We start from the raw sequence: 12,797 nt of genomic DNA, 5'->3' as shown, positions 1-12,797 counted from the left end.
TAGAAAACAATGCTTTGATAGCTATAAAACATGCAAGCTCCGCCTTTATTGTCCCCAGGTGTGCAGGCTGCTCTTCAGATTTTTGCACCATTGGCATGAAAGTCTGGAGAGGGTTTTTCGAGTGTGCTCGCTTGAACATACTCACCTGAGACATACCCACAAAGCTGAAAGCCCTCTTCAGACTTCACAACAATTGTGCAAATATCTTAAAGTGGCAAAGGATTAAAACAACAACCACTGAATCTTCCCCAAGCATCAAACCCAGAGGTTTCTTTCTCACAAACAGCGGATGAGTGAGTAAACCAGATTCTGGACTAAACAACTTTAGCCTGTGCTGAATGTTACTCCATACCAGCAACACCCCCCCCCCAAAAAAACCCACACACTGCGTTCAAGAAAGTGAAAATAATAAACTTTTTCAGCAGGGTCCACTGCTGGGTCAGACCTTGTGGGGGGCTGGACTATATTTTGAAAAATAAATAAAAATGAATGAATTCCTATGCCCCACAAATAACCCAGAGATGCATTTTAAATAAAAGGACACATTCTACTCATGTAAAAACACACTGATTCCCGGACCATCCACGGGCCGGACTTAGAAGGCATTTCCAAGCACAATTCAAAGTGTGGCATGGTCGGCCAAGTGGTGCCAAAGAAGGACAGAACGTTTTTTATGTATGCTACAACAGCAGCAAGAATACTCATCGCAAAGTATTGGAAGACGCAAGATTTACCCACTCTGGAAGAATGGCAGATGAAACTGATTGACTGTATGGGATTGGCAGAAATGACTGGCAGAATCCGTGACCAGGGAGAAGAGTCGGCAGAAGATGATTGGAAAAAATTTAAGGACTATCTACAGAAATATTGTAAAATTAAGGAATGTTGAATGATGCTGGATTGAAATTGAGTGGTTTCGAGCTGTAATGATATAAAGGAATATGAAAAAAAAGGATTGGATAGAAAACAAGGTGATATTATAAGCTGTAATGCTTTAAGTTAAGGATTTGCTGAACAAATAATTTGAATTGGAATACAAGAAGGGGAGGAATGAGGAGGTCAGAGAAATATGTTATTGAAAAGTATGTATTATGAACTATATGTTTTTTTAACTTTTTTGTTTGTTTTTGTTTGCATAAAAAATTGAAAACTTTAATAAATATCTTTTTTTAAAAAAACCAAAGTGTTGGTGCTGACCTTTAAAGCCCTAAACGGCCTCGGCCCTGTATACCTGAAGGAGCCTCTCCAGCCCCATCGTTCTGCCCGGACACTGAGATCCAGCGCCGAGGGCCTTCTGGCGGTTCCCTCACTGCGAGAAGCCAAGTTACAGGGAACCAGGCGGAGGGCCTTCTCGGTAGTGGCAACCGCCCTGTGGAACGCCCTCCCACCAGATGTCAAAGAGAAGAACAACTACCAGATTTAAGAAGACACCTGAAGGCAGCCCTGTTTAGGGAAGCTTTTAATGTTTAACAGACCACTGTATTTTAATACTTTGTTGGAAGCTGCCCAGAGTGGCTGGGGAGACCCAGCCAGATGGGAGGGTTATAAAATAAATTATCATCATCATCATCATCATCATCATCATCATCATCATCATCATTACTAGGCCAGATCTGGCCCCTGGGCCTTAGTTTGCCTACCCATGATCTATACCCTCCATGTAATTTAGAGAGTGGTCTCCAGTTTCCTAATCCATCGCTATGGAGGGCTCATCCACAGAGCCTGCTATGCCCAGAGTTGTTCTGTGCAGGTAGGTGACCCCATGATTTGGACTCTGGTTGTACAGAGTTATAAATCGCGGGGGGGGGGGGGGTCTGTGTGCATAAAACAGGCCCCCCTCCTCAGACATGTGTGTCCCCCCCAATGCATGGATGGCAAGGGAGCAAACAATATCCCACTTCTCCCTTACACACACCTGTCAATCATGTCAGGGACAACACCTGAACTCATGACTCTGTAACCAGAAATCTTGGGCTTTGAAACAGGGGGAGCTTGGAACCTTTCTAAGCAGGTGTGTTTTGAGTACAAAACAGGTGGTTCTCAAACTTAATCCATTCTGGGAGTCCATTCAGACCTCCGGAACTGTTCGAAAACCAAGGTGCGGTCTCCGATTGGCTGCAGGAGCTTTCTGCACTCAACCAGAAACCGTGGAAGCCCCATCGGACGTTTGGCTTCCGGAAAACATTTGCAAACCGGAACACTTACTTCCGGGTTTGCGGCGTTCGGGAGCCAATTTGTTCAGGAGCAAAGCCATTCAAGTACCAAGGTACCACTGTACTGTACTGTGTTATAATGGAATTGTACTGAATGTCTGTGATCAACTACATTTGGTTTTTAATCTTGTCCCATATTACCTCTGGTTTGACTCAGCTCTGGGGAACATCTCAAGCACAGCAGCTGAGGCTTGTTAGAATTAGGCTTCATCATTGTATTCTCCATTAGAAACAGTCAGTTTGTTCCATTTACAATACAGGACAGACTGCAGGTTAGCACTAATAACACGTGTGTGTGTGTGTGTGTGTGTGTGAGAGAGAGAGAGAGAGAGAGAGAGAGAGAGAGAGAGAGAGAGAGAGAGCGCATGCATGGAAAGATGTTCTTCTCCGCTATCTGCATAACTTAGCTTAAATTTCGGCTATTTCCCCATCTGATGAGCAAGTATTGGGTTGTTTTAATTGGCAAGCCTCTAGATTATGTTTGGAGCAACATCCATTTAACTAGAAATCAGGAAGTTGCCTTTGTTGAAAAGCCATCTGATGCTAGGAGAAGGGGGAAAGAGCCCTGGACCATATGCAATGAGCAGCTGCAGAAGGTCAGGAAATGAGCAAAGTGACCGAGACCAGAATGATGGGCCATGACTCAGCGGTGGAGCATGTGCTTTGCATACAAGAAAGTCCCACGTTCGGTTGCTGGCCTCTCTAGTTAAAACAAGTAGCAGAACTGCTAAATGCCCCTGCCTGAGGAGGCCCTACTGGTATGAAAACAGCTTCAGGAAGAACTTTATGATGGTAAGAGTTGTTCCAACAGTGGGGTGGACTCCCTCAGAAAGTGATGGACTTCAATTCCTTGGAAGTTCTTAAGCAGAGGTTGGATGGTGCTTTAGTTGCGATTCCTGAAGTAAGGTAAAAGGTAAAAGTTAATAGACCGCTGGATGTCCAGTCAAAGGCGACTATGGGGTTGTGGCGCTCATCTCGCTTTCAGGCGGAGGAAGCCAGCGTTTGTCCATAGACAGCCTTCTGGGTCATGTGGCCAGCATGACTAAACCGGGACACCGGGACGGAAACCAGAGTGCAAGGAAACGCTTCCTGCCACAGTGGTACCTATTGATCTGCTTGCACTGGTGTGCTTTTGAATTGCTAGGTTGGCAGAAGCTGGGACAGAGCAACGGGAGCTCACCTCGTCACAGGGATTTGAACCAACAACCTTCTGATCGGCAAGCCCAAGAGGTTCAGTGGTTTAGACCACAGCACCACCCGCGTCCCTGAAGTGCGGGGGGTTGGCCTAAATGACTTCCCTTCCAATTCTACCATACTGTAATTCTAACCACAGTGGTACCTTGGTTTTAGAACAGCTTAGTTTATGAACAACTTGGAAATAGAACACTGCAAATCCGGAAGTAGGTGTTCCCGTTTGTGAACTTTGCCTTGGAAGCAGAACATGTTCCGCTTCCTGCTGAGTGTGTTTCATTTGCAAATAGAGTCTCCCGCTGCTAATCAGAGGCTAGCTGTTGGCTGTTGAGTCCCAAGCACCCACACAATAAAGATGAGATATTTGGGACTTTTGTATTTGCTTTTGTTTGTTTGTTTGTTTGTGTGGCTTTTTCATTTATTTGACTGTGACTTGTTCTTCGTTCTATGGGACTGACTTGTGACTGTGGCTTGTGACTTTGTTTTTGTGACTATGTGAAACCCAGTTCAGCTACTGATAGAGGAGGGAGAAAGGTTGTTTTCTGCTGCTCCAGAGAAGCGGACACGGAGCAATGGATCCAAACTACAAGAAAGAAGATTCCACCTAAACATTAGGAAGAACTTCCTGACAGTAAGAGCTGTTCGACAGTGGAATTTGCTGCCAAGGAGTGTGGTGGAGTCTCCTTCTTTGGAGGTCTTTAAGCAGAGGCTTGACAACCATATGTCAGGAGTGCTCTGGTGGTGTTTCCTGCTTGGCAGGGGGTTGGACTCGATGGCCCTTGTGGTCTCTTCCAATTCTATGATTCTATGATTGATTGATTGATTGATTGATTGATGATTGATTGTGTGACCACAGAAATGGATAAAAGCCCCCATCTAAACAATGACAATCATCAGTGCACTTAAGGGGGGGAAATTAAATTTTTAACATCTACAATACTGTCTTATTTATTTTATAGTACAGTTAAACCACAGAGCCTAGGACTTGCCAATCAGAAGGTTCTCTGTCAATCAGAAGGAATCTCCGTGACGGGGTGAGCTCCCGTTGCTCGGTCCCTGCTCCTGCCAACCTAGCAGTTTGAAAGCACATCAAAGTGCAGGTAGATAAATAGGTACCACTCCGGCGGGAAGGTAAATGGCATTTCCGTGCGCTGCTCTGGTTCGCCAGAAGCGGCTTAGTCATGCTGGCCACATGAGCCGGAAGCTGTATGCAGGCTCCCTCGGCCAATAAAGCGAGATGAGCGCCGCAACCCCAGAGTCGGTCACGACTGGACCTAATGGTCAGGGGTCCCTTTACCTTTACCTTACAGTACATTGATTATTCCTTTCATTTTATGGATCAATGGTTTTGTTAGATAGTAAAATTCATATTAAATTGCTGTTTTAGGGGTTGTTTTTAAAAGTCTGGAACGGATGAATCCATTTTGCATTACTTTCTATGGGAAAGTACGCCTTCGTTTTAGAACACTTTGGTTTTGGAACAGACTTCCAGAATGGATTAAGTTTGGGAAGCAAAGTACCACTGTATAAATATGTTCCTCTCAGTCTACTGCAAGAACATCCCCCACAAACTGATTATTTTATGTTTTTCCCTATGCATTTTAATACCATCTTGTTTCTACACCATCCAGATTTCTTTAAACACATACAGATTACTAGGTTTTTTTTAAGGCCCTGTTTCACTGGTGCAGAAGGTTCTGCTGTTCACCCTCCTAATTTATCTTTATGCAGTACAGTTACAAGGTAGTCTTCTAGTCAGGGACTATGAAGCAAAGTTTGACGTCAAGACAGAATGGGTCCTCTTTGATCATCTCTGAATAATGAGGAATGACCATCTGCCATTGTCTGACTGGCAAACTGCTTGAATAAAGAGAAGCACGCAATGCAGATGTTCCAAAATGAGAATAATGATCATTTTCTCCCTTCGCCGCCTCTATCCACCCTCATGACTATTTTAACCCTGCTGTGTTTAAGCCTTCCCACCCTCACTCACTCACAAAACTGGCCATTTATACATGTAAATCAGGAAAAATTAAAATGTTCTCTCCTGCTGTGCAACACTAATGTACTTTCTATGGTCTGAAGGTTCGTGATGCAGCAACCTGGCTAAAAACAGGTACAGGCTTGGATGGGAACCTGCCCCTCCACCCAAAAAACCACACATTACAGTGGTACCTTGGGTTACAGACGCTTCAGGTTACAGACTCCGCTAACCCAGAAATACCTCCGCTAACCCAGTACCTCGGGTTAAGAACTTTGCTTCAGGATGAGAACAGAAATTGCGCAGTGGCGGCAGTGGGAGGCCCCATTAGCTAAAGTGGTACCTCAGGTTAATAACAGTTTCAAATTAAAAATGGGCCTCCGGAACGAATTAAGTTCGTAACCAGAGGTACCACTGTATGTGTATGGGGAGAACCAGCTGGGGAACCCCCAAGGGAAGAAGGCTCCGAGTCCAGAGAGTGGTGGTCAGACAACAATGAGTGGTCAGCGGGAGAAGACTGGGAAGAGGAGGTGTTGGAAGGTGAAGGGGGTAACAGGACTTAGTCAGCTTGGAGAACCTGGGGCAGAGAAAAGTCCAGAATCAGAGGCAGAGGCTGAAGCAGGGCAGGGAGGGAGGCCAAGAGGAAGAAGTGTGTCAGGCTGGTGAAGAGGCAGGGGTGTCTCCCCCTCCTGCTGCGACAAGCTCCCCTTCCCTCTGGCCTCCCAGAACCAGAAGAGGCATGAAAAGGGCAGAGGCGAGGTCGGCTGCGCACAGACACAGTCTCCAATTGCTAGGGAGAAACCATGGGGTGGAGGGGACTTTGGGGAGGCAACAGTTGCCTCAGCGGGAAAGAACTACTGGAGATGAGTTGTTGCGCTCATTTAGGCCCAACACGCCACCAAGATTTGTGCAAATCATGTATTTGCTAATAAAGAGTTAGCTCCAACTCGCACAGTGTGACTTACTGTGGCTCGCTACCGACACCACGCTAATGTCTACTTTACCTGAAAGTTATTATGAGCATTTGAGTATGTTATTGTCTACATTAAAACAATCCGAAATCATGACCCAGTTCTGCTGCTGAATGCGAGTCTTGCAAACTGGTTGAATGGGAGACCTGCTCAAAAGCACATGCAAGCCATTCTGAGCAATTCCAGAGTACAATATAAATTAAAGAACCAAAAATAGTAAGCACAACAGTTATTTGTTATTATTTCTTAATTCTATATCCCGACTTTCCCCCCAAAGGAGGCCACTGCCGCGCAAGGTAATCTTACCCACAAGGTAATCTGGACAAAGCAGCATACCTTAAGTGAGTCATATGCTGTATTATTTAATGCACAGGCCTCAGAGTTCATGTTTGAGTCTCTTACTAAAACAAGGGCATGTTTTATTTCTTAATATGGGCATGAACTGCACATAAGACAAAGAGAAAGTAAGTGTGGTGTAGCAGAATCTCTCAAACCTTTGAAGCCATGCACATTCAAAATAAGTCAATTTGGATCTTCAACTTCTCACTTTCAGACGTTACTGACCTGCTGAGTTCCATCTCCATTGACTAAGTGAGGCATCATAGCTACCTCCCCATTCAGCAACGATGGCAACTCCAGTGGGATTTGGTCGGTCATCATCATTGTGACGTACATTCATGGAGAATTTTCCTCAGCGGGCCTCCTAAACGTCAAAGAAAAACACACATGTATAACTCTTGAGTAATAACATTTGAGAATTCCATTCATACTTCAGTACCAATAAGATTTTGTGACTCGTGGCAACTAGCTTCAAGATCTGTAGGCAGATTTTGTTGTTGTTTTTCCTGCATCAGTTAATCAACAGGTGAATTGATCATCCCCATGCTGCCCCCCTGATACTACCCAGACTTCTGAATGACCCAAAGCCTAGTCTCAGAGGACCCTTTTAGCCTCTCGGACAAGTACATTATGTAAAACTGCTAGCACATTTGCAAAGCTAAAACAGGTCCAGAATGATTTCAAATTGGATGGGGGAACAGTGTGTTCTGATTCCAGTGCTGCAGAAGGTGGGACTATATAGCTCTGTTAATCACCCACCATTTTTAAATATATATTTCTATGGCCCTTTTCAAAGTAATTTGGGAGAATTTTCAAGTTTCTGATTTTTTTTCTAAATTAAAACATACAATTTAAACCGACTTTCAGCAGATATTGTGTCAGAAAAACATCCTATATTAATCATTTTTATGCAATTTAACGTATGAGTGGCTATTAAGATAGTAGCACAATGCCATAAAATGTTGCATGCACCTTATCCCTTAGGTAAAGCTTCTCTGTCGTGTGTGTGTGTGTGTATAGAATACTTAAAATTAACAACAACAATAACAACAACAATTCAAAAACATTTCTAGGCAACTTAAACACAAACCACCAAGTTTAACAATAAAATACCACCCCCTCCAACACTCTCACACACAGATGCACTAAACATGATTATCATAATCTCTCAAAAGTCTGGGAGAACAGAGAGATCTTAAGCCAGTACTAAAAATACAGTAGTACTTCGGGTTACAGACACTTCAGGTTACAGAGGGCGCTAACCCAGAAGTAGTACCTCGGGTTAAGAACTTTGCTTCAGGATGAGAACAGAAACCACGTGGTGGCAGCAGCGTGGTGGCAACAGAGGGCCCATTAGCTAAAGTGGTACCTCAGGTTAAGAACAGTTTCAGGTTATAAACGGACCTCCAGAACGAATTAAGTTCTTAACCTGAGGTACCACTGTAAGTTAATGTTGATGTCTGGTGGGCTTTGCTGGGGAAAGCATTCCATAGTCAGTATGGGGGGAAACCACTGAGAAGGCCCTCTCCCTTGTCACCAGCCTACAACCTCTCTCAGCAGGGATACCTGGAAACTGTCTTCAGATATCAAAGACAAGGTCAGGGTATGGTCAACGTACCTGCTGCCCATCTTTTTATAATTTATATACTTTGCATTCCGACATGGCAGCTTGCCTTGAAAAACATTTGCAAGGCATGCGGAGGAGGGGGTTAGATTAAAAAATTTGCACCCATACTCCTATCCCAAGGTTTCGGACAGGTTGCAACATTTCAAATGCACACAGTACAAACGTGATTTTACAAATGTCTCAACCATAATAGAAACAAAATTTAATAAAATGCCAGCTAACCCTCCCAAAGTACAAATTTACCACTGATGATCATCAAATAACAGTTCAAGCAGAGAAGAGTTAGAAAAGCCTTTCTTTTTCAAACTTAGTGCACCCTTAAAAATGGAGGGCGCACAATATAGATTATTTACAGAGCCACAAGGAATGTGGGGAAGGAGAGAACTTTTAAGCATGCTCTGGCAAATATTTCCAATATTTAGAAAGCTAGACTTCCTGGATGACACCAGACAATGCAGTGTTCTCAGGCTGTAAATGCTGACACCCTTGCCAACACTTCTGGAACTATCAAAGAAAAGTTCTGGCAACTTTTCAAGAACAGGTCTTATAAATTCAATGTTAATTGTGCCTTCACACTGGTTTACAAGGCAATAATCCTGACTCTCTAGCAAATGCACCGCAGAACACAAATGAAGTCCTTCCACAGGTTAAGGAAATAAATACTTCGACAAAGAACCAGGAAAGCACTTTATATACTTCCAGCACCTAGTGCCTGAACGTAACCTATTATAACTTTGACATTAAGCCATCTCTGGTCTCTACTCCCACAGTGCGTGATCCAGTAGAAGTTTCTAGAGATCAAGATCATTTCCCTAGACTACACAATTTATTTCCCCCTTGAATAACAGGCCCATCGTGGTTAAGCTGCCACAATACACTGCAGTAATCTTTGCACTGGGGTAAAAAGATTGGAACCAGGAAGTGTGTCTTAAGAACAGGTGCTGCATGGAACAAGAAGTTAAGACATGAAACCAATCAAAAGAAGACATTTCTCCAACATGGAAGCAGTGACTGAATCAATATTGGCAAGATAACAGAGTTAGAGGTTAATAAAGAATTCTTTGAAGCAGACAGAAATCAGGCGTTTTGAAAGTGGTATTCAAAGTCTGCAGAATGGAACTTGCTTTTTTTATTTTCCTTAATCTGAGAGCACCTCATATCTTTCACTGGTTCCTCTCTGCCCCAAAACATAAACAAACATCTCCTTGCTCAAGTGTCAATCACCTTCACTCAACCCATCTATCAAAGGCCCACAATGAGGCTCCAGTCATTTACATTTTCTATATCCCCCACATCCACAATTTCCCACTTTAAGAGGCACAAAGGACAAGAGAAGTCTATCCTACAGCCTTGCTTTTACAAGTCCCTCTTGCAAAACCACAGATTACTCGTGTTAGGCTTTTGTTCTGTTTTTACATTTGTGACTTATTTTTCTTTTGACATGTTAAAATATGGTTTTCCAGGGTTGGTGTGGAAGGGCATGATTCCATTATTTGCCCAACTTTAGAAAAATAAATTAGGCTTTCACTAATAACATATTCAAGAACCGGTTGGCATGCTTATGATAGCGCTCTCCTTCGCGTGATTGATGGAAGCGTCTGCAAAAAAAAAGAGGTTTCTCTCTTTCTCTCCTTCTAAAGGTCTGTCAGTCAAAACCACATGAATTTCCAATTTACTTCTGGCTTTCTATAGAAGTTCATTAAGGAGATTCTAGGAGGTTAAAAGGCTGACAAGAGATGGCTACGTTAAATACTTCACCTGTGGGACACAAATCCAGCCATCATTACGCTCTCTGGGCAAAAGCTAAACTAAATCTGCTAACAGCATTGTCAATTACAGGGCAAGTTTGGGAACAACAAAATTAAAAATACAGGCAAGTAGCTGAGTCTCTAGGGGCAGATTACATTTTCCACTGCATTTTGGGGTAGCAGGGAAACAAAACAAGCCAGACCAAAGCCTGAGCTGCAAAATGCTTACAAAAGACTGAAACAAGTTAAAGCTTTGGTTTCACTTTCAGATTTTATATGCATTCCTTGTGCTTGACTGGAAATGTATAAGAAATACTAATTTTCAATTAATCCTCATATATCTTAACCCACTTAAATCCATGGCATATGGGGGAATTTTCATAATATTGCTAAGCTTAAGCTGTAGACCCAGGAAGTCAAGATATGCTTCCAACTTTTTGAAAGTTGGAACCATCCTAAGCCAATACTCTTGCCATTTGACCCTCACTGTAATCAAACTGTGCGTCAAATTGATAATGCAATATCCTACAGCTCTTTAGTTAAATGATGTGTCTTTTGTGGGGAGAAGACTCTGAAATTAACTCAAGATGTCAACAACCACTAAATATTTATTAGATCCATATGGGGAAAGGCAAGTCATCCAACAGACTAGAGCAGCATTTATCTAAGAAATGTCCATCTATGGCCAGTTAACCTGAATGAATGAGTTAAGTGTTAGCTTATGTTAGGAGTTGCAAGGATGTTTCAAGTCCCATAATATACCATACATAAGAATTCAAGTATCCTAGAAAAACATACGTCTTGACTCTTAATGCATGCCAAAACATGTTCCTCACTTCCATGTCCGAATTTTGACTGGAAAAGCTAATAATAACAATTTATGTAACTCAACATGAATCCAAATTAAATCTCCAAAGGAAGGGAGGTATTTGGATTGTGAAAACAGCAGCACAACCTCAATCCGAATTTGAGGAGGGAGCCATGTACAACTCTGTTTACCCTTTCCACAAAACCTCACAGGTCAGACTCTGGAACTGCTTGCCTTCTAGTTGCTTGTCCCCAGAACAATTTCTTTACAGACTCATCCGACATGAACACACACTGCCTGCTATAAATAAAACAACTGAGCGGAGTTTCCTAGCCCAAGGAGGCTCTTGCCTTTAAATAGCAAGTCTCTTGATTAACATTTTGGTACCCAAAACGCACTATAGATGCATGGAGACTTCCTGACACACCCAAAATTGCTAGGAATAGATCCCAATAAGAGAGACAGAGACAAGAACTGAGTCACATGGCAACGTGACAGAATAAGACCATTCCTCTGTATGAACCACTTCATCCTTCATAAACCACCTACCGGACACAGCTGATTGGACGGCAAAGAGCTTCCTAAATACAATAAACAGACAATGTGATTCACAGAGGTCAATGGTCACCATTAATTTTTACGCGACAGGATGTCTGCGCCCAGCCTGTGACATCTCGACAATGGCAAAGATGCTCAGCCTTACAATCAACAGCTAGGCATGTTATTGATCCTACATTAAACAGCGGCAATTTACTCCCTGATTAGGGAAGCTTTTAATATTTGATGAATTATTGTATTTTAATATTTTGCTGGAAGCCGCCCAGAGTGGCTGGGGAAACCCAGCCAGATGGGCGGGGTATAAAGGTATAAATTATTTAATAATAATAATAATAATAATAATAATGGAATTATGGTGCTGCTTCTCACTTGCGGAACTAGGAAATTACTACAGAGAACTGAGGCTAGTGATACCTTGATTTACAAACATAATCCGTTCCGGAGGTCCAGTTGTAAACCAAAACAGGGTGTAAACCAAGGCGTGTTTTCACCAATGGGGCCTCCCCCCCAAAAAAGAGTTGTAATCCCCCCCCCAAAAAAAGGGACACACACTTCAGGGTTTGACGTGGTTGTAATCCACAATGGCTGTAATCCAAAAGGGTTGCAAACCAAGGTACCACTGTATTAACAGCTCATAAAATCAAGTTTCCCCATGAATGCAGATACAGGAAGGGGTTTTTTTTTTTGCCACTTGTTTCACCAAAAATCTAACAAGAGGAAAAGAAAGTCCTAATTTAGCAACAAAGAGCACATCTGCATAGAAGACAGATTCGTGCCACATCTTGCTGTTTTGAGTGCAGGGAGGAGCGGCGATAACGGTTCATGTAGAAAAAAGCTCTTGATAAGGCATGGGTGACTAGAGGTGTGTACACAGCTGGATGGTCAAAGCACAAAAGAGCCTGGAATTTGTCTTCTTGTCTGATGTGCATTCATTAGCATAGTTGCATCGCATCTACTTCAAAGCCTCCTTAACCCTAGAAGAACTCTTTGTATACCTAATTGCAAGCACGGCAGATTAATCTGAAAGCATCCAAACAAAACCACTTTATTTGTAACAATCCCACATAAAAGGGTTTATCTTCTGTAAATTGCAGCAATTAGCATAAAGAACTTCTTGCTGAAAAGCTACCATTTTTCTTCAGATGACATTACTTTTTTATATTAAAAAAACAACAACCACACAAACACACACCATAAAACCAGCAACTTCAGACAAACACTATGTGGCTTTTTAGGAAAAACAAATATCCAGGACTCCATGCAAAAGGTCAACCATATCAAAAGTTTGTGGATGCTTTTATTCTGCTGAAACTCAAAGGTAATCAGGGAAACTGAAGTGGCAACAAAATATCTATTGATTT

The 12,797-nt window shown here is 42.6% G+C and overlaps 1 protein-coding gene across 1 annotated transcript in view; it reads right to left on the bottom strand.

The window, feature by feature from the left end:
- FNDC3B (fibronectin type III domain containing 3B) overlaps window positions 1-12,797 on the bottom strand; it is a 267,953-nt gene that overhangs the window by 193,318 nt on the left and 61,838 nt on the right. Inside the window, exon 2 of the mRNA XM_053390554.1 lies at window positions 6,921-7,059. Within this exon, the coding sequence (XP_053246529.1) occupies window positions 6,921-7,031 (111 nt within the window). The 5' untranslated portion in view covers window positions 7,032-7,059. The remainder of the gene's footprint in view (window positions 1-6,920; window positions 7,060-12,797) is intronic.

Source organism: Podarcis raffonei, chromosome 5 (assembly GCF_027172205.1).
Source record: "Podarcis raffonei isolate rPodRaf1 chromosome 5, rPodRaf1.pri, whole genome shotgun sequence".
Classification (NCBI taxonomy): Eukaryota; Metazoa; Chordata; class Lepidosauria; order Squamata; family Lacertidae; genus Podarcis; species Podarcis raffonei.
Note: the sequence above shows the minus strand (reverse complement) of the source record. Positions and strands in the feature narration are given on the sequence as shown.